This window comes from Babylonia areolata, chromosome 2, assembly GCF_041734735.1.
Source record: "Babylonia areolata isolate BAREFJ2019XMU chromosome 2, ASM4173473v1, whole genome shotgun sequence".
Classification (NCBI taxonomy): Eukaryota; Metazoa; Mollusca; class Gastropoda; order Neogastropoda; family Buccinidae; genus Babylonia; species Babylonia areolata.
This window is the reverse complement of record NC_134877.1, coordinates 13751969-13774671: the sequence shown is the minus strand read 5'-3', so window position 1 is coordinate 13774671 and position 22703 is coordinate 13751969. Positions and strand designations below refer to the sequence as shown.

The following is a 22703-nucleotide window of genomic DNA, read 5'->3' as shown; positions in this document are numbered from 1 at the left end:
AAATGGATTGCATTGCTGACTGATGGCTGGGAAGATGGTGATTTGTTCATCAGTAGAGGTGTTTTTTCAGCCCATGGCCAGCTCCTACCCAGTCAGTGTGCTATGGGCATAAATGGGAAGACTGAAACCACAAAGTCTGGTATTTTCCACTTCGTAAATGCCTCTTCAAGTATTTTGCTCAAATTTTCTGACCAGTACTGCAAGTGTCTCTTGGGCCTGGTTTACACTGGGATATATTATGAAATGAAGCGTAGAATAAAGCCTTATGACCAAGTCCCAAGCCTATACCTCCATAACAGCATTATCATCCTCATTATCATAAATATAAAAGAGACTGTCTCAAATTTTATAGCCCTTCATGCCCTGCTCTCAAGGTAACCTGAATTACAACCCCCCTCCCTTCCTCCATTTCCATGCTTGAGGAGAGTCCTGTCAAGGACTTCAGTGTCAGCAGATTCATGGAGGACTGTTGTTGTAGAGACACAGTGGCAATTTAGACTTAGGGAGGTGCTCAATCAGTCTGGTCCTGCAGCTAAGCACTTAGTGTCATCAGCATGGGGCTTACTAGGTAGTGTCCTGTGTAGTTAAATAAGAACAGGCACTACCAAACACCATCAAAGTGACTCACCGGCAGTGCAGAGAACTGCTCTGGTGTGTGGCCAATTGGTGACTAACATCCATAGTTTCCTGTGGACTGCTGACACTAGGACTGTGATGGACAAACCCAGGTGTGACCATGTATGGGGGACACAAAATGAGTGGCATGGGAATAAAAACAATGCAGATAATGTGGCAGCAAAAAAAGGATTTTTTTTTTCTAGGAAGAGAAAGAAACATGAAGCTATGACTGACCTTGACATTGCTGTTATGTTTTCTTTTCCACGTTTTGCTGGCATCTATTTCATCCTCCCATTTCTGTTTGTAGTCCTCACCTGAAACCGCACAACACCTTACTTTCTTCTGTCACTTTGCATGAAGGGGTGTGTCTGTGCACACAAGCACACACATGATACACGCACGCACACACACATACACATAATACACGCACGCACACACACATACACACACATACATGCTCATACACAGACACATGTGCACACATATACACAAACATACATGGACACTTCTTGTTTTGCTTACTTTTTTTTTTTTTTAATTCACTTTATGGATATTCACCCACAGTGTGTAAATAAAACAGCACTGATAATCAATTTTAAAAATCAATTCACTGTACATGTTTAAACACAGAGATACTCATTTTCCCAACAAAGGTATTTACTTCCTTTCCATTTTATCTTCTTTGCATTTCATTCTCTGGATAAAAAGAAAAGGAAAAAAAAAGAGAAAGACTTCCTTTGCATGATTACTTTGTGATGATGTCTGTTGATTGAGATCCTTTTTTTTTTCTTTTTCTTTTTTTTTTACTGAGTTTTTTGATGAGTGTCAAGTGTGTATACAAGCACCAGATGGCAGTAAAAACATCAAGATAAGAGACATAGCATTCAAAATCAAATGAGATGTGGGTCAGATAGGGGAGGGTGATGGCTTTTTCAGCCAGCAATATTCATTTTCACTTTAGTGTATGGAGAAGTGCTGTGTTCACCTCACTCACTTTCTTTGCACTTCACTGCCAGCTGTGAGGACAGGGAGTTGGTTTCCTCCTGTCGCTTGTGACACTCCTCTTCCAGCTGGTCGCTCTGTTGGCACACCATGCATCACCATTATACATCACCATGCATCACTCTGATATCCATCATCATAAATCACTCTGATATCCATCACCATACGTCACTGCGGTATTTGTGAAGTGATGGCCCAGTGGCAATACGTCCTCCTAGGACGTGAGAGAATCAGAGAGCACTGGTTCAAATCCCACAGTCACCAGTATTTTCTCCCCCTCCACTACACCTTGAGTGGTGGTCTGGACACTAGTCATTCGGAAGAGACAATAAACTGAGGTCCCCTGTGTAGCATGCACTTAGCACACGTTAAAGAACTCACCACACAATACGAAAAACAAATAAAATTGCAGGCAGAAAAAAATCCCCAAAAATGGGTGGCGCTCTCAGTGTAGCGACACATTCTCCCTGGGGAGAGAAGCCCGAGTTTCACACAGAGAAATCTGTGGTGGCAAACGTTGCTGTGCACCCTCAACAACAGAACCGCGAGCAAAGCACCACCTTCTGTGTCATTCGATGGGATTCAGATCGAGAAAACTGAATGCCTACGCTACCTAGGAATACACTTCGACAGGATGCTGACCTTCAGAAAACATACGGAAAATACTGTTCTCAAATGCAAAAAAGGCCTTTCAGTCTTAAAGGCAATGGCAACCAAAGGTATTGAACAACGCCACCTCTTCCTGCTATACCAATCACTCGTCCTCAGTGTGATCGACTACGGACTTGGGCTAACAACACCGTCTCAAAGCAACCTCCTAAAATTAGAAAGAGTACAAAATGAAACTATGAGGCTGATCCTTGGAACAACAAAAGACACGCCCACAGAAACCATGCGATACCTGCTTGACCTTCCTTCAGTGCAGGCCAGAAACAAGTTAGAACAGGTCAAGACCTACTTCAAAGCATTAGAAAACCCTCAAAACCCACTGCATGACGCAGTCAAAGAACCAAAAGGCAGCCATCTAGGGCGAGGAAGATCATGGATGGGGCAAGCAGAAGACACAATCCAGCTAGTATGCCGACTACAAGACCTGAAAGAAACAAAAGAATGGGAGAAAAACCCCGAAAACCTCAACCATCTATTCAACACAGCCATTTCACCCACTCTAGGAAGACATTGTCGGGAATGGCCAGAGGGCAAAACTGATGCGGAAGTGAAGCTACTCATAGAAGAAAACAGTAAAGAAGAGGACATCATCATATACACAGATGGCTCAGTCACCAAAGACCAATCCGGTTGGGGATTCACTGCGAAACAAAATGGAAAAACAGTTAGGGAAGAGAATGCTGCCTACAAAGTCAAAACCTCCAGCCTAACGATGGAAGTTGAAGCTGTGACACATGCCCTCCAGTGGCTATCGTCCATCCATACGCCTGGAAACCAACATGCCATGATTCTAACAGACTCAATGAACCTCATACAGAAAATTGAAAACGGAATGGGAAGCCCAGAGTGGCATAAGGCAATGCGCAACTTTCAGATAAAAAAACTCACATGGTCATACTGCCCGGGACATGCAGGAGTTAAGGGAAATGAGCGAGCTGACAGACTTGCTGGTAACGCAACACCAACGAGCGGCCTACATCTAGGAAAATCGGAAATCCTCAGAAAAGTCAAAGAATATCAAAAAGAACAGGTACAAGGCCACCACACCATCGATCGCCTCAAAGAACTAAAAGCAGAGAGAGGGAGCGGCCGTAAGTCTAACATGAAAGGTAGAGCACGATGCTTTGCAAATCAAACAAATATCGGCATCATTTCCAAACCAACATTGCGCAAATTTCTTCAAAACGGAACAGAGTCTCTGTGGGCTTTTCCAAATACAATAGACTGAGCAACACACTAGACGCCACATTCTTGGCATCAGAGATCTTTTCCCATCCCTCTTGCGGCTAATCAGTGGCAGCCTCTGTGCGTGTGTGTATGTGTGTGTTTATGTGCATGTGTGGGTCTATGTTTTTGAGTGCGTTTGTGCATGCGTGAGAGTGTAAGTGTACACAAGTGTCAGGAGAGTTCTGTGCATGTGTGGTGTGTGTGTGTGTGTGTGTGTGTGTGTGTGTGTGTGTGTGTGTGTTGTGTGTGTGTGTGTGTGTGTGTGTGTGTGTGTGTGTGTGTGAGGGGGAGGTGGGGGTGCAGGGAGGAGGTGAGACAGAGGATGAGGTATGTGAGTGTATGCATGCCTACACTGTGGGAGCATCAGGATATTGGAACGTATATATTATATATATTTATATATCTTTGTATATATGTGTGGGGGGTTGGGGGTGGGAGATATGGGCGTGTGTGTGTGTGTGCTTGTACAAGTAAGTGTTCATCTCTGTGTGTGTGTGTGCGTGTGCGTGTGCGTGTTTGTGTGTGTGTGCGTGTGTGTGTGCCGTGGAAGCTGCGATACATAGACTAGAAACTCCGAGTGTGTGGAGGAGGGGGTAGAGGAGGTGCAGGGAAATTTGTGGTGTGTGTGTGTGTGTGTGTGTGTGTGTGTGTGTGTGTGTGTGTGTGTGTGTATGTGTTGGAGCTCATGTACGTTTATATGTATTTGACTGTGCTTTCATAACTATGAAACTGCGTTTTTGGGGCATATCTGTTATGCATGTGTGGGTGTATGTGTGAATGTGTGTCTTCATGTTTTATATTTATTTGCTTATTTATCATCATTTTTGTGTTATTTATTTATTTATTTATTTATTATTATTATTATTTTATCATTATTTTCATTACTACTATCTTTTTTTTTCTTTTTTTTTTTAAATCATAATTATTATTTATTTATTTATGTATGTACGCTTATATATATATATATTTTTTTTTTTTTTTTTTTTTTTTTCTCAAGGCCTGACTAAGCGCGTTGGGTTACGTTGCTGGTCAGGCATCTGCTTGGCAGATGTGGTGTAGCGTGTATGGATTTGTCCGAGCGCAGTGACGCCTCCTTGAGCTACTGAAACTGAAACTGTAGTGGCAAAAAAAATAATAATACAATGCAATAAAATATTTGTCACCTTACATCACTTTGATATACATCACTGATATACATCACATACATCACTCTGATATCCATACTATACATTATTCTTGTATTTATCACCAGACATCACTTTGACATACATCACTTTGATAACCATACATCACTTTGATATACATCACCATACATCACTGTACATCATTCTTATCCATTATCACTATCCTCACTATACACACATCAACTATACATCACTCTGGCATACATCACCATACATTACTCTTACATACATCACCATACATCTCACTTAAATACATAATCATACATCTCTCTTAAATATATCTGTAATATTTACTGTTGTAATTTATTCATATTTTTATATTTTTGTTTGTTTATTACAATTTATACTAATTATAACTAGCTATTTATTGTTCATGTTCTCCTTCACAAGGGGCTAAGGCTTAAAATGAACCACCTTGAATTTTTAATCTCTTATATACATCTCTTACATACATCACCACACATCATTCTTATACATATCACCATACATCAGTCTTATCAGTTATCACTGTCCTTACCATTAATACATCACTGGTTATGAGTTATGACAGCTGAACACATCACCACACATCACTGTTAACAGTACTGAATGTCTTCATAGCTGAGTCAAGCCATCGCTACCTATCCCCTGTATACAGTCACTACCACAGTGTGATGACCTGACATACCATGTTTCTGCAGCGCGTCTCCAGGTCCTGAATGTCCATGGTCATCTTCTGCACCTCTCCGGACAGCGTGGCCACCTGCACACATCCCTTTACTATGTTCTCACTGTCATCCTCATTGTTAGCATCATCATCATTATTGTTTTGGATCCTAGTGAACTATACACAAGCCAGTGATCAGTCTGTGACAAACATGTGCTGTACAAGTACCGTGAAGTGGTCACCTGGTGGTTTTTACTTACAATTTATGAGCTGTGCTTGTCTTTCTGGCGTTAACCAAAATTCAGTATAATGCATGCATTCAGCACAAATACCAAAGTAAATATACATTGTTCCAGGTAAAATAATGTTGAAAAATTGATCTTAATAGTTAAACATACATACAGACAAAAAAAGAAAATAGGAAAATATATGGAACTGTGAGGGGTAAAGCACTCCCCAGGAAGAACCAGCCCACGTTCCCCACATAGGAAGGTGCTGTGACAGGGAAAGCAAAGCAGTGTAAACAGAGGAAAAAAAAAGCATCCAGTGTAAAGACAGAGAAAGAGAGAGAACAAAACAGATTGTGTGGAGAGAGAGAGAGCTATGCATACAGAGCAAAGAGAGGGGGCAAAGCAGATTGTGTAAAGAGAGAGTTAAGCAGACATAGTAAAGAAAGAGAGCACATCAGAGTAAAGAAAGAGAGCGAAGCAGACAATGTAAAAGAGAGCAAAGCAGACAATGTAAAGAGAGAGCAAAGCCAAAAGTGTAAACAGAGAGAAATCAAAGCAGATTAAGAGAGAGAGCAAAGCAATGTAAAGAGAGAGAGCAAAGCAGACAATGTAAAGAGAGATAGCAAAGCAGACAGTCAAAGAAAGAGAGCAAAGCAGACTGTGTAAACAGAAGCAGCATAACATGCTGTAAAGAGAGACTTAACAAAGCAGACACTGCAAAGAGAGAGGGCAAGGCAGACAGTGTAAAGAAAGAGCAAAGCAGACAATGTAAAGAGAGAGCAAAGCTCAAAGCGTAAAGAGAGAGAGAGAGAGCAAAACAGATAGTGTAAAGAGAGAACAAAGACAGTGCAAACAGGGAAAGGACAAAGCAGAGTAAAGAGAACAAAGCAAACAATGGAAGAGCAAAGCAGACAGTGTAAAGACTGAACAAAGCATACAGTGTAAAGAGGGAGAGAACAAAAGCAGACAGTGTAGACAGAGAGTGATGCAGACAGTGGAGAGAGAGAGAGAGAGAAGAAAAACAAAGCAGACAGTGTAAAAAGAGAAAGACACAAAAGCACACAGTGTAAAAGACAGGAACAGAGATGAGCAACCTGGTTGTTGAGGCTGGTGTTTTCAGAGCGCAGCAGAGCATTGGTGCGACTGAGCTCTGACTGGAGTGTCAGCATCTTGGACTCACGCGCCTGGCAGCCCTCTGTATCCTTCTGCAGGTCCCTGTTGTTCAGCTTCAGACTGCTCACCTCGCTGTCCAGGCTCTTGATCACCTCCTGGGCTCTGAACACATACACACAACCCACGGGGACCATCACCACCAAGCCACCAACACCACAACCCTGTCTTCTACATCCCTAAAACACTGAAAACACCAACATCCACATCTCTCACACACTGACAGCATCAATATCCACATCTTGCACACACTAACAACACCAATACCATCTCTCACGCACTGACAACACCAGCATCCCCATCTCTCACACAGTGACAACACCAATATCACTATCTCTCACACACTGACAGTATCTACATCCTCATCTCTCACACAAAGATAACACCAGCATCCCCCCTCTCTCACACAATGACAACACCTACATACCTATCTCTCGCACAATGACAACATCCCCATCTCTCACACAGTAACAACATCCCCATCTCTCACACAATGACAACACCTACATCCCCATCTCTCACACCCTGACAACACCTACATACCTATCTCTCACACAGTGACAACACCTACATCCCCATCTATCACACAATGACAACACCTACATCCCCATCTCTCACACACTGACAACACCTACATCCCCATCTCTCACACACTGACAACACCTACATACCTATCTCTCACACAGTGACAACACCTACATCCCCATCTATCACACAATGACAACACCAACATCACCATCTCTCAAACAATGACAACACCTACATCCCCATCTCTTACACAATGACAACATCTACATACCTATCTCTCACACATTGTCAACACCTACATCCCCATCTCTCACACACTGACACCACCAACATCCCCATCTCTCAAACAATGACAACACCTACATCCCCATCTCTCACACCCTGACAACACCTACATACCTATCTCTCACACAGTGACAACACCTACATCCCCATCTATCACACAATGACAACACCTACATCCCCATCTCTCACACACTGACAACACCTACATCCCCATCTCTTACACAATGACAACATCTACATACCTATCTCTCACACAATGACAACATCTACATACCTATCTCTCACACATTGTCAACACCTACATCCCCATCTCTCACACACTGACACCACCAACATCCCCATCTCTCACACAATGACAACACCTACATCCCCATCTCTCACACAATGACAACACCTACATCCCCATCTCTCACACAATGACAACACCTACATCCCCATCTCTCACACAATGACAACACCTACTCCCCATCTTTCACACACTGACAACTACATCCCCATCTCTCACACAATGACAACACCTTCTTCACTCACAGCCATTGATTTCTGCCAGAAAACTGAAGCATTTCTTAATTGACTGAAATTATGAGTGGCTGATGTTTGTTTTTATTTGTATTTTGTTTTAAAAATTGTAATGAACACTCTTTTCTTTTTATTTTTTTGCTGATTAAAGGTACACAACTTTGAACTATTGCTGCTGAGAGCTTTCAATCAACCAGCCCATACAACAATAATAAGCAGAATGTAAGACAGCACACTGAACAATAATGGTACAGAAAAACAAACCTTTTAAGCTCTCAACAGTACAAGTGGTGTACCTGTGAAGTTCAGACAAAACAGAACAAGTGACGTATCTGTCAACTTCAGGTACAACAGAACAAGTGGTGTATTCACGTAGAACAGAACAAGTGACGTACCTGTCAAGTTCAGGTACAACAGAACAAGTGGTGTATTCAGGTAGAACAGAACAAGTGACGCACCTGGTAGAACAGAACAAGAGAAATACCTGTCAAAGTCTTCCTGCAAAGTCTGCAGACTGGACAGTTGTTTGGTCAGGGCAGTATTGTCTGACTTCTGGTTCTGGATGATAGTCTGGTACCTGGCCTGTACCTGTTCCCCCTGCAGCCGCTCCTCTTCTAGACACTGCACCTGTATCACCACAACACACCTCACGTCACCACAAGTATACATCTACACACACATTACACAGCACCTGTATCTAAACACATCTCCTTTCACCACTGGCACACATCAAAACACACACGAGTATGTACCACAACACACCTCAAGTCACCACAGACACCTGTATGTACACAACACACATCATGTTAAAACATAGACACACTGCAAGCATGTCTATGGTTGTTTTTGTGTGTGTGTATGTGTTGGGGGGGTATGGAGGGGTCACACGTGTTTATGTGATATGGTTTGGGGACAGGGGATGAGGGGGGATAATAATAGTATTTCTGGGTGTGTATGTCACTATCGGCAAAAGACAACCGTTACCTTGTCTTTCAAGGTTTTCAGTTCCTCCAGGGCATCTTTGTGGTGGGCTTTAAGCACATCCAGCTCCTGCTTAGTCTTCAGGTGAATCTGCAAAGTCAGGGAATATCAACTTTTACTGCAATCTCCAGCACACCCTTCACTGTCATGTCAACGAAGGACATTAGTCATCTTGGAAACTATGGCTCTGTTCCTTGTTATGGGCTCATCATTTTCATTGTTTCACTTGGGTGATGCTTTCGAAAGAAGCAGCAACAAAACTCACAACTCCAATATAATCAAGAATGAAGAATGCGTTATTTATCATTTCTTTAATAATGACTGTGTATCAAAGTATAGTGAGCAAAAGTTAATGCAGGACTGCAAAAGATGAAAGGGGGTTTTGGGGTGTGTGTATTTTGGGGGAAGGCAGGAGTGAGAGAGAGAGGGAGGTCGGTTAAAGATATAAATCTATCAAAGCATGAAAAATCTAACATGCTTCTCAACAACAAAACGGTGTAAGCTACGTCAGTTAACCCAAATCACATCTTTACTTACTTCCAAAAAATTTGTGTCATGGAATGTGAATGTTTGTACTGATGGTGGCATTTCACAGTTTTCATGAGCATGCAACATTTACCATCAAATATATCAATATTTAAACCTTTCCCTCTTTTAATCATGGCTTTCTGGCTTAATATATTCGAAAATAAAATATCTTGAACATTTGTCAAACACACTTTTAGTCAACAGTTCCTGACCATCTCTGTCAGTGCGCATACCTCTTCAGTGTCAGAGTGTTCCTTCATCTTAATCATGAGTTCTGTCTTCTTCATCTTCAGCTCCTTGTCCAGACTGTTGGAGCGCACCTCTTCTGATTCCTGAAATCATCACCTTCAGCATCAACCTGACTTCCACCCGAAATCATCACCCTCAGTATCACACTGATTTGTACCTGAAATAATCACCTTGATCATCAGACTGCTTTGTGAAAGTACCACCTTCAACATCCAACTGAATTCTGAAATCAGTCACCTTCAACATCAAACTCACTTCTAACTGAAATCAGTCACCTTCAACACAAAATTCACTTTTGAACGGACAACATATTGGGCACACAACACATGTCAACAACAGGCTAAATGATGAGAATAATACAGGAACAATATTGATGATGATCCCAAAAATCAATAAGCCACATTTCACAAGGAGAACTGGAGAACTGCCAATGTGTGAAGGACAGGAAGCAACAAAACTAGCGGATCTCACTTCAACAATATTTATTTTTCTTCTTGTTCATTAGATGGATAACAACATTTGTATGTGTGTCTTTAAACAAAAAAATAAAAAGAGCACAGTGTACCTGGTAGGTTTTGACAATGGCCTGACAGTCTTTTCTGATCATCTCTGTTTCCTCCTTGGCCTCTTTCAGCTTGGCTGTCATTTTCTCCAGGTTCACCTTTGTTTCCTGCCACACAAACACACATGTATGATGTATCCCTCTGTTAAGTACACTGTGCCCTCTTCACACAGCCTATTCTTTGCCCTGCTGAAACAATGGAGTTATCCCTGGCAAAATTTTGCTGAAAAATTCACTTCAATAAGAAAAACATACATCTGAAGTCAGAAAAAAAATAGGTGACACTGCACTGAAGCCGTATGTTCTCCCTGGGAAGAGCAGCCTGAATTTCACACTGAGAAGTGTCCAGAACGTCGGCGTTATACTTGACAACACACTGTCCATATAAAAATTTATCAGCCAAATTTATCAGTCCTGCTATTGTCAATTATGGCGCATCAGTTCCGTTCGGAAATATCTGTCCACCAATTCAACATCTAGACTTGTCATTTCTCTCATTCTCTCTTGCCTTAACTACTAAACACTCTATTGTCTGGTTTGCCTGCTTCATCAATCCAGTCCCTTCAGTGTATACTACTCTGCTGCCCAACTTGCCATCAGACAGAAAAGATCTGAGCACATCACTCCTCTTTTACAGCATCTCCATTGGCTCCCTGTCTCAAAGAGAATAAAGTACAAGATCTGCACTCTATGTTAGTAATGTATTCACAAATCTGCCCTTTCCTATCTCTGTGGCTCCCTTCACATCTAAACCCCATCTCACTCTTTACGATCAGCTTCAGATCCACTTTGTTAATGAGCACTCAGATTCAAACATTCCACTGTCAACCGCCACTCTTTCTCTGTCTCTGGATCTTGCATTTGGAATGAGCTCCTTCCTTCCCTTTGTCAGGTCTCTGCACTTCGCTCTTTCAAGTCTGGCCTTAAAACCCACCTCTTCCCAAGATAGCCTCCCTCCCCTACCTCCTCCTTGTTTTCAGTTTTTTTCCCAAATTAAGAGTTAAGTATGCATGTGACTGACTGGAGTGAAAGCACTTTGATTTGTCTTTGCACAATATTTAGCACTATATCAATACTGATTATTATTATTATTCTGACAAGAGTAATACAATATAACACAATACACCTTTACTAGGTGGTATCCACACACCAAAACCTGTGTCATATCTAACATCTATACTTTGAGACATTCAACACCTATATTATGACTGTGATGCTCACAAGTCCCATACTGATAAAACCAAACATGACAAAAAACTTCTAAGAAAGAGAGTCCCTATACTGATGAGAAAGTGATAAAAGACAACAGGGAGTCCCCATACTGATAATAGTGAAGGAAGTGGCACTTCAGAAGGGGGTGACACATAGATGCTATGTCTTATATATTGAATGATGCTTTTTAATTAAATAATTTTTAATGTTTTTATGCTAAGTAATTGTCAACATTTGTCTAGCCAAACCTTAAGCAATTTCCCTTCATGAGATAATAAACTTATTCTTACCTTATTCAGACAGGCAGGGAATCTCTGTAATATTAAGAGCAAAGAAATTCAGACAGGTACAAGTCCTTTTACAGGTAAGACTCCCCATACTGATAAGACTAAAGAAAGTTATTCAGACAAAGAGCTGACTCACTTTGTGAGCATCCAACTCCGCCTTCAATTTGTTCTGATGCCACTTGATCCTGTAGTCAGACGACGACATCTCCTCCTTCACCTTCTCCATCTCCTTCTGCAGCACCACCATCTCTCCCATCTGCAACCAACACCTTCACTGTCACACCCACTGTATGTAAAACCATCACCAATCCACCAGAGGAAATCCACACACCTATATGTAACAGTTAAAAATCCCACCCAATCACCAGTCCCCCTGATCCCTAGTATGCTGTCATAAACTTCAGTCAGACCCATCTCACATTGGCAGCCTCCAAATCTCTGGTGGTGCTGTTTTTGTCATCTGATTTCCATGTTCACAGGGATGAAGTATTCAAGTGGCCAAAATAAAAAAATGAGAGTTTGACCATGTACTCAATCCATTAATATTTCATTCCTACTCCCTTCTTACCTCTTTCACCCCTTCAAGCAATCCCTCACCATAACCATCCTCCCTATACATTCTCTCTCTTGTCCTTTCACTACCCTTTCAAATGACTCCATCCCTCCCTCCCTAATTCTCCCTCTGTGTCAGCAACTTACCTTGGTTTTTAGGTCTCCCACAGCTTTTTGTTTCTCAGCCATGGCAGCCCTCATCTTGTTGTTAGTGAACTCTTTTTCTTTCAGCAAGTCCCGCACTCGTGCTTCCATTTTTTCCTCAGCACATTTTGCCTCGATGTTCTTGGTTTCTGCCTGAGCAAACTTCACAACCATGGAGTCCTTCTCCCGGCAGCTGTCTTCATAAAGCTTTGTTATCTGTGTTCAACATATAGTGCATCAGCACTTATAGTTTTTAACCAACAGCAGCTGAACCTGAGTTTGAAAATAAATAAATGAATAAATAACTGTTAAAAAAGTGTAATCATACAAAATGGCTGCCTAAATAAACAGTTGCCAACTTCAGTTCAGTATAAAATATAACAAGTTACATTACATGACGTGGTCTGTTTGGTTTTGTTTTTGTTTTTTGTTGTTGTTTTTTGTTGTTGTTGTTGTGTTTTTTTTTGGGGGGGGGGTAAAGTAAAGAACACAAAGAGTTGTCTAAGATAACAATAAAGGAGCAGATATATTTTGAAGGACACAGAAAAAACTATGACAAACAGAGAGAAGCATACGACATATTAAGGAGTGAGTTAGGGTTTTATTCAAAGCATGCTTAACTGGGTGCCAGGACACTGTTTTCAGTAATGGATGAACCTGATGACTTTTCATTCCAGTAACAGAAAGAACAGTCAGTTCTGAGGAGTATTTTCTTTAACTCCTATGATTTCCACACTAATCAGGGCACAGACAGAGAAAAAGACTTCTGCAGTGTCAATAAAGACATGCCACATGGTGCTTCTATGAGGGCAAAGAAATATCAGTACACACATTTCTGCTTGGACATACTGGACATATGAGGGCAAAGAAATATCAGTACACACATTTCTGCTTGGACATACTGGACACTAACATTTTTTAAACTTATGTCTGCATTTTAAGTTATGCCATAAATATTTTTGTTAGGCCAACTCAGCATTATCACTATTTTTGTACACACACACACACACACACACACACACAAACACCAGAAGTCCAAGCACTGACCTGATCAATGCGTGCCTTCATCTCAGACTGCAGGGTGGCAATGGCTCGTTTGGCAGCAGCATCATGAGTGGTCAGCTTTTCCTTCAACTGTCGTACCTCCCCCTGCTGCTGACTGATGGTGTACTCCAGCTGCGCACCATCACACATTATGCTTCACCTTGTCAATGTCAAGCTTTTATCACCATCAAACTTGCTAGTCCAAAGAAAATCTACACATCATCTACCAGAGCAAAGTTACAGGCACAACATCTGTCTCCCATCACAGCTGCAACATCTGACCACACCTCTCTTCACAACCATCTGCATAGTTGTAACCAAACTATAGTAAACCACTGCCATTTGAATGATACAAAGCTTGTCTTAATAAAAATTTTCAAAAGTAATACTGGAATCCAAGTGTGTATCAGCTTGTGAACACTTTATTCTCAGCTCAAACATAGCTCTGACAGGCACAATAGCCAAGAGGTCAGAGCATTGCACTTTCAATATGTGGCTCCTAGGTTTGACCCCACCTGATGGGTTAAGGGTGAACTGTTTTCTGACAGACCTCCAAGCTTGACATATATGCAGACGTGGATGTAAATCCATTTTTCTTTGAGTTGTCCATCTATCATGACACACAGAGACATAATCAAAATTCTTTGGAGTGTTCAAATCAATACTTATTTAATCTGGGGCAGACCAAAAAATTCAAGCATACTGGGAGTGGTCAATTGCTATTTAACTTTGAACACACAGATATCATTTGACTTGTACACAGATACCTCTTTAATTTGAGGCAGATAGAGGTCATCTGGGTTTTTCTCCTTCAGAGCTGTCAGGTCAGCTCTCAACCTGTCTCGTTCTGCTATGACCTCTTGTGACACGTCTCTTTGTCGGCTTTTCTCATGTTTCAACCTGAAAAAACATCAAGAATGCTAGGCAGTAGGTATAAAAGACAACAACAACAAAAAGAATAAAGATGTACCTTTCCCCCAGTTTCTAAGTAATGTAAAAAGGAAATTTTCTATCTAAAATTACGTTTAAATAACATACTTACCGTGACCCAACTAGTGCAGACTCCGGCAGGGATCTGACATTCCTGCCTGTGCAAACTACTATCCGCCTATGCGGAGAAAATGAAACTACAGCCGATAACCTCCCGGAAGTAGGTAACCACCCCTTTGTCCCACTGGCTAGCGCCCTCTTTTTCCGGCAGCCATTATGACTCCTGTCCTGTGCTCTCCATACGGCTAAGTTTTTTTCGTATTTTCTGTCTGTCTGTCGATTCTCTGGCGTTCTTGTTTTTTGTCAAATTATTATAGAAAGCACCCTTCAAAAACACTTTAACAATAATATGAAAAGTTCAAAAACCAACCTTAATGTAAAATTTAAAACTATCTCTTGCAGCTTTGTATTTTGAAATCTGGCAATTCTGATTAATGACCAGTTCAGACACAATCTGACATCATACAAACTGTGGCATTTATCATGACATCTCTCCACAATCTGAATACCATTGGTTCAGAAGGAATACTGGGCACAAGGCTCCATTTCAAACCAACATGATCAGAGAGATTGCATGTGTCTCAAGAAACAGAACAGGTGCAAATATCAACTTCCAATATAATTTACATCACTCAAACAAAGTCAAAACATAAATCTACCCTTTTAAAACAATAAAAGAATGTGGAGAAAATGTATCTATATTAATATAATGTGTGTGCTTATGAGTGAGAGGATGTGAGCAGAGACATACATGATCACACATGATCAGTCAATCACTTTTTCAAGTTTTTGGTGTGCTGACAAAATAGTGCAGGATAGAGTACACTTTTAGTTCAACATCACCACTTACACTGTTCTATACTCTTATTTTGGCTACAGACTTTATCTGCTGGACATCAAAATTCACACATATACATACATATATATATAGAGAGAGAGAGATCAAAAATAACTTAGAGTTAGACATGTAATGATGTATACATGTAACAGATGGTTGGATCTGAAAGCGCTGTAAATTTCAAAACCTTTTCAGCATCTCACTCTCAGGCTCAAGACATATTTCATACATGTATGTTTATTATGTGCAGTCTTATAGCTATAAACACAGCCCATTCCAATACAGTCACCTTACCATATGTATTAATCTGTACACTGTAATCTATCAAAGTTTATTTACACAGCAAAACCTGATAGTGATAATTCAGCCAACAGAGTGTAGCATGAACAGTTCGATCTGTGTGCAGCAACAGCTGATAGAGGAAAGAGATGTTTGCACAGACAGAATGCATTGTTGTTATTTTTTTGTATTTGACATGCCATTAAAAATTTTAAGAAGTTGTTATGATAAATTTAAGCTTATAGAACTTGTTGTGTTTTTCTTTTATTCTCGAAAAGTGATATATTTTTTGGGTTTTTTTAATACATGTTATTTCAGAACATCAACTGTGTGATAAATCAAGGTACCTTCTTTGTAGCTATGGTTACTTTTTTAGTTGCTGTTTTTCATGTTTGTTTTTTGCTGTTGTTGTTGTTTTTTAATAAGCTAATATTACAATTATTTGTAATAATTTTTTTTATGTTTTACAATTTTGGTTTCAAGTTCAACCTTTACGATTATCATGTCTGTGCAAGTGTTGGACATGACTGTGGACTGAGAGACTGTGTTATGTGAAAGATGAACCTTTGGATGCACACAAAATTTCCAATGGGAAGAATAAAGATGTACTGTACTATATTGTTTTGTATTGTATTGTATTGTATTGTACTGTATTATTTTCTAGTGTACTGTATGAAACTGTATTGTATTGTTGCATTTTACCGTAAACCTGGCCCTGCGATAATACTCTATAAAAAGCACTTCCACTGTTTCCCACATGAACTGCTTCACTAAATCACTGAATGAGAATGAATCTCACACTGACAACTGAGCTTTTAAGAACTTGACTGCTTAAACAAAATCCAGGTGACTTACTGACTGGCCTAATCATCAATATTGAAAAAAAAGGAAGAAAAGCAGTGATACGAGTATGCAGATAAATGGTCAACTGTGAAAACAAACCAACCACCAAGCAGTTCACCATTAAGTAATATCTAATGGACAAAAAGATAAGTTTCAAGAAGGTATCAAAACATGCAAGCTGATCCATATACACTACACCACCTCTGCTGTAAAACTTTCTTTTTAAAGGAACAGAAGGCTGAACTATGCATAAACCCAACACGCTGCTCAAGCCTTGCAAGCCTTGAGGTATGCATTAAAATGAAATAAAGTAAATAAATAAAATAAACAAAAAAAATAATACATTAAAATGTTTTGGTTTTTTTTAAGCCCACAAAAAACTTATAAGACAGCTATGCAATGTGCCATAGAGTATGATACTACTGATAGCCCAAGGCATGACTCCAATGTCCTGATCAGATAATAATGTGTATTGTACAACTACAAGTACTAATGGTCTTACTTGCTGATTTCTCTCTCCTTCTGAAGCACTGTCTCCTGCAGGTGAAGGAGCTGTTCCTCAAACTGCTTGCACAGCTCACTGTTCATCTCCACATCCTTCAGTCCATTCAGAGACAGACGCACAGCACTGCCAGCCGAGTGTCTCTGCTGCTGTTGTGGTGAACACCGCAAGTGAAGCTCTGCATCAAGCTCTGTCAACAATTCCTCCTCCTCAGAATCCTCCTCCATAAAGTAAGGTTGGCCTTGCCTGTGTCTGTCCTGGCTGGAGGACACCTGAGCATCTGCCCCCTGACTGCCGTGGAGCTGGAGCTGGGTGGACATGCTGCTGTGCTGGCTGACTGCGCTATCACAATCACTGGAATTATCACATGCTTCTGCTGCTGGTCTATGTACACTGTCAGGGGAGCTCTGGCTGCTGGACTGGCTAGGGGATGAGGAGTCGTCTGCACTGTCTGCAGAGCCTACAGTGTCATCTTTGCTGTCTGCAGACTGTACACTTGGACTATCCCTGACCTGTGCACTGCCAACAGGTTCACAGCACTGGGCCTGGTCTGAACTCACAGCTTCACATGAGGCCAGAGTTGAGGAGTGTTTCAGAGACTCACGATCACACTCAGGGACTTGGTCATCTTCTTTCTCAGCTGTTGCAACAGTGGGCACCGTGCCAGCTTGAGCAGGAGGAAGTACAGGAGAGGAGAGAGCCGAACCCGCTGGTAGTGGGCCAGCGTTCTCTGCAGACAAGGAAGGGGGAGGGGGGCTGAGGTCAGACTGTGTGCAGCTGTTCCCTTGGTCACTGTCTCCGGCAGCTGACTGCCCACCCGCAGCCCCCTGCTGACAGTCCGGGTCAGAGAGTGCTGAGAAGCGATCCTCCTCTGGGGGGGACTCCTCCTGGTCCCACTGGTATGAGGACACGACACAAGGGAGACCTCCACTCAGTGCTGGCTGCTGCATTGCTGCACTCCCCTCCCCCTGGTCCACATCACCCCCTCTCTCCCCTTCACAAACAGAGTCTGTGTTGGCAGCTTCTGCATCCTCCTCTGTGGCTTCCCTGCTGACCTCCCCTTCCTGACAACCATCTCCAGCTCTGTCTGACTCTGGAGGCCATGCCTGGTGACTCACAGTTCTCTCCCCTCCCTGTTCACCATCACCCTGACCTTCTGTCACCTCTCCCTTGTCATCCCTGTCTTCACCTTGTTCATGGGCAGCCCCCGTGGCCACATGCTGTGGTTGATTCCCATCCTCTCTGTCAGCGCTGTCACTGTGGTGTGGTGAGGTGTGAGAGGAGGTAGGTGGGGTCTGTGCTGCTGGGGCAGTGAAGGTTGACAGCTGAGCCTCGTCCTCAGGCTGGGGGTTCTCTGGCAACTCACACTCCCCGGCCTCTGGGTCACTCATCTTGCCTCCTCATCACCACATCTGCACACTGAACCAGCCATGCCACTTCATCATCAAGGCTTCCAGCAATCAATTTTCCATTCTATAAGTCTTCACAAACATATAAACAAACAAAATAACAACATAGCAATCACAATGCTAACATACCTAAAAGCACAAAGGAGACAATGTGCATAGACACAGGACATTACTCTGTAGTATCAGTGCCCCTCTTTCTAAGAAAGGAACAAAACAATGAATAAAAACTTACTACAGATTAGAGACCATAGTAACTCTTGACTGTGGCATGATCATACATAGAATAGACACATCATATGATGCACAGGTGCTGATATTGTGTTGACCAACAGTACACATCATAATACATAATATATTGATTGATCTGAGTGTTGATAATATCAAAAAACAACAACATGCACCAATAAAAAATTAAAATATCTTTATGATGAATACCTACTTTTTCTTTCAAATATGTGTTCCATGATCTTAGAATGCAGCATGTTGATTACTAAGATTACATTTTTCCCCCCAGTTTTTCTAAAAATCTTTTTAGCATATATGTAGTATAGTAAAATGTGTCTGCAGTTTAAGGTTTGAGTATGTAAATGGACTACTATTGTAATAAAGCAGACTGATCAGTTTGTTGAACAAACTATCATCAACACCTGGAACAATGCGCATATTGAAGGAATCGTCTTTCATCAACAATAGAAGATTTGTGATTAGCCACTTGCACGATAGCCGCTAGTGTAGGACATACAATGTGAGGCCTTAGGTTTGATCCTGGTATTGGCCACAAGCATGATTGCCAAGTTGCTTGCTGGTGCTGGACATACAATCTGAAGACGTTGAGTTTCATCCCAGGTTTGACCTCTGCTGGAATAGGTGTTAAGTGGTTAAGATTTTTTTTTCAGATCTACCATGTCAACATAAATGTTAACCCGCTGATGCCATAATAATATCTGTGTGTATACACATGTAGATGGTCAAATGGGCAGACTGACTGAAAATGCTGTAATCCATGTAAGCACTCTGTGGGTTACAGAAACAGAAACAAACCCAACATTTACACAGGTCCCTAAATATGGCTGTTTACATGAAGGCTTAAATATAGTCATGCATATAACAGCTCACTTGTCAACAATATCGTGTGTGTGTGTGTGTGTGTGTGTGTGTGTGTGTGTGTGTGTATGCATACGCACATGTGCACGCACCTCTGTGTGTGTATGTGAATGCAGGAACACAGTACATGTATACATGCATATATACATCTGTCTACCTCAGTATCTGTCTGTGCATGTTTGCATGAAATGCACTGACAACAATATGGAGAAAGATAAGTCTATAAGATGACAAAACCTAAACCAATTTACTTATTTAGCTCATCAGTTTTCTCAACAGAGACTTAAGAGGATGAGCCATAAAATATATCGCATCACTCTCAGTGACCAGAGCTGCAGGTCGTCTCAAAGCATTGAGTCATACAGGATCTTAAGTCACATGCAAATCCAACGCAGAAAGAGGAAGTGAGTGCTCTGATAACTGTGATACTGATAATTATGACAGAAATTACAGTAACATTTACACAATGCATCATCAACTCTACTTCAGTTATCAACCACAACTGAAAGACCTCTGCCATTACGACTGTCAAACTGAAATGTCAAATCATGTGCATTTCAACAAATACAGCATTTAATGACAAGTAATCAATGATGTCCACACACAAATATTCCTCTTCAGCCCTTCAAGATAATCAACCCATCACAAATCTGTTTTAATACATCTATGAAACAAAGGGTTCATCACACATATATCACTGTACTTCCTTGAATGAAGGCATGAGTGACACACACTGTTAATGCCCCCATGGCACAAAGCAGAACAAACAGAAGTATACATATCATATATCAGATGTATATCATATTTTTCATTAACTGAGTGAAGTTCCGCATTTCTTATAAAACCCAAGGGAGCCCAATATCATCAAAATAGAATTTCTTCATCCTCACACTCAAAGAAGAGAAAAATACGAGTATGTTACTATGTGATACAGCTCCACCAATAGCAAAAAGTGCCAAACATACAAAGACTGAAAGAGCCTCACACAGCAACTGATGAAAGAAAACACACACACACACACACACACACACACACACACACACACACACCAAAAAAGTGAAAAAGTGCAGCTGTAATAAACCAGACTAAGATTCACAATACATGTTGTTTCAGATCATACAAGAAACAGCAGGACAGGAAAACAGCCTGTAAGTCTTACTAGACGATTTCACAATCTCTCCAACTTCTCTAAATCCGTGTCAACGCATAGGTGAGGCAGCCAGCACACTAGACAGTAGACTCACATAACACTGTGGACACCATGACAACCTGGACTCCAGGAAAACAGTGTTGAACACATGTACATCACAAAATGTTATTATACCACACCTGATATTATACTGAAAATCACATCAGGCAAACACCAATGAAATATAACACCTAACAATACATGGAAAAAATCTTACACCAGCATATTCAACTGTTTGTTATTTTAATCCAGCAGCAAGAAGTCCTTTGAGTCTCTCGCTCTCATCAATGATCTCTGTTGTACTTGGGTTGGCATCTCCTCATATCAGTACTAGAATGTACAACATCTGGTGCAGACAGGCAACTGCCTACACATTTTTCCACTCTCACTCGCACATTGGTTGAAAATGACATGGCCAGTCTGACACCCCTTTTGCCATATTGTGAAACAGGTGGCACACAACTTGTCCCTCTGTGTGTATTATACATGTGTGTGTGTGTGTGTGTGTGTGTGTGTGTGTGTTTGAGTGTGAGTGTGAGTGTGTGTGTGTGTGTGTGTGCGCGCGCACGCTAATGAAACATACATATGTATGTATCTGTAAGAAAGGGACAGAAACAAACACAGAGATTGAGACAGACACATTTTTTTCACTTCGCTGTAAGAAAGGGAATATTGCTCACTGACTGTTGTACATGTATTGGCTACAGTTCAAATCTGTAATGCAGATATGGTAAAGGATAGCAGAAATAATGTTGGCCATGTTATGCAGTTCTGGTCTAACAATAATCCACAGATATACATCCATCTGACATCATGATCATGACATAACAGCAGTGTCAATAAATTAACAGAAACTTCTATGAAGTGATTAAAATTGTCTTTAATTGACAGACACACTGAGCAAATGGTCAGAATGCTTCAGTTCTGCAATTAATGTTGGGTCCACGGTGTGACATCTCTGAGTGTAGGGAAGAGAGATTTGTCTCAGTCTCCCAGGTCAACATAATTATTTGTGAAGACGTGTTAGTGCTTTACCCCCTTAGCCTTGTGCATGTTCAAGTAGAAGATCGAAACATGCATGCTAAAGATGATGTAATCCATGTCAGCACCCAGTGGATTACAGACACACAGGCACATCTAGCACTGCATCCACCCCCTAAAGAAGAACATGTCAGCCAATATGACTGAGCAAAAATGGGCACACATAAAAAGAAAAGCCTGCTATCCAAACAAGTTAACAAATATGGTAGTTACATGATTTCTTCTTATTTATGTTCCTTGACTCAAGTGACCACTCTGGGGTCTGAGTACCTGTAGCTGCATTCTCACACTGATGAAGTCATTGGGTACATTTCTGGAGGTAAGACGATAGCATGTATCATTGTATGGCATGTTTTGATTTCCTAAGAACATTGGCAAACAGTACTCCATCCAATCCTCCAATATGTTGAATCACATTTCCAGGAGAATGAAGATTGTTCTTACCAGTTGTTTACCATGGCTGAAGTCAGTGAAGGCCATCCCCTCATGCCATGTGTAGCATTCCAACCATTTGACAAAGGTTTAAAGGTCCTGCTTGATTTGAACACTGATAAAATTCAAAGTCCAGGCCATAAACTGCTGGAGTGATTTTAACTTCAAACAATGTAATGCCAGAAATAATAACAGCTATCCGCTTTTCCCAAAGATCTTGAAAGTATTTTTCAAAACCAAACAAGCTTCCCAGCCCCACATCTGTTCTGTCCTTCACATTTCAGTCTTGTATTATTTCACTGTATATATAATACCACTGACCATTTCTTATTCTTCTTTGAGGGGTGCTGAGTGAACACAGCACTGGAATTTCATTCTGAGGGTCCAGAGTGCAATTCTGGTATCCATGCTTGGTGGGCTACAGGCAGAGATCTTTTTC

At 41.1% G+C, this 22703-nt stretch overlaps 1 protein-coding gene across 4 annotated transcripts in view; it reads right to left on the bottom strand.

Annotated features, from left to right (window-relative positions):
• Window positions 1-22703, bottom strand: part of LOC143298077 (coiled-coil domain-containing protein 186-like) — a 48527-nt gene that overhangs the window by 19550 nt on the left and 6274 nt on the right. For 3 of the 4 annotated variants that reach the window (XM_076610760.1, XM_076610786.1, XM_076610768.1), the window contains exons 2-14: window positions 17090-18508; window positions 14405-14537; window positions 13641-13769; window positions 12597-12809; window positions 12034-12153; window positions 10402-10506; window positions 9821-9919; window positions 9063-9149; window positions 8563-8705; window positions 6671-6851; window positions 5368-5442; window positions 1613-1697; window positions 853-932 (exon numbers count right to left, since the gene is read on the bottom strand). In XM_076610760.1, the coding sequence (XP_076466875.1) occupies window positions 853-932; window positions 1613-1697; window positions 5368-5442; window positions 6671-6851; window positions 8563-8705; window positions 9063-9149; window positions 9821-9919; window positions 10402-10506; window positions 12034-12153; window positions 12597-12809; window positions 13641-13769; window positions 14405-14537; window positions 17090-18480 (2841 nt within the window). In that variant the 5' untranslated portion in view covers window positions 18481-18508. Of the gene's footprint in view, window positions 1-852; window positions 933-1612; window positions 1698-5367; window positions 5443-6670; window positions 6852-8562; window positions 8706-9062; window positions 9150-9820; window positions 9920-10401; window positions 10507-12033; window positions 12154-12596; window positions 12810-13640; window positions 13770-14404; window positions 14538-17089; window positions 18509-21008; window positions 21090-22703 lie in introns of those variants that run through there. The other variant, XM_076610777.1, reaches the window with a different exon arrangement.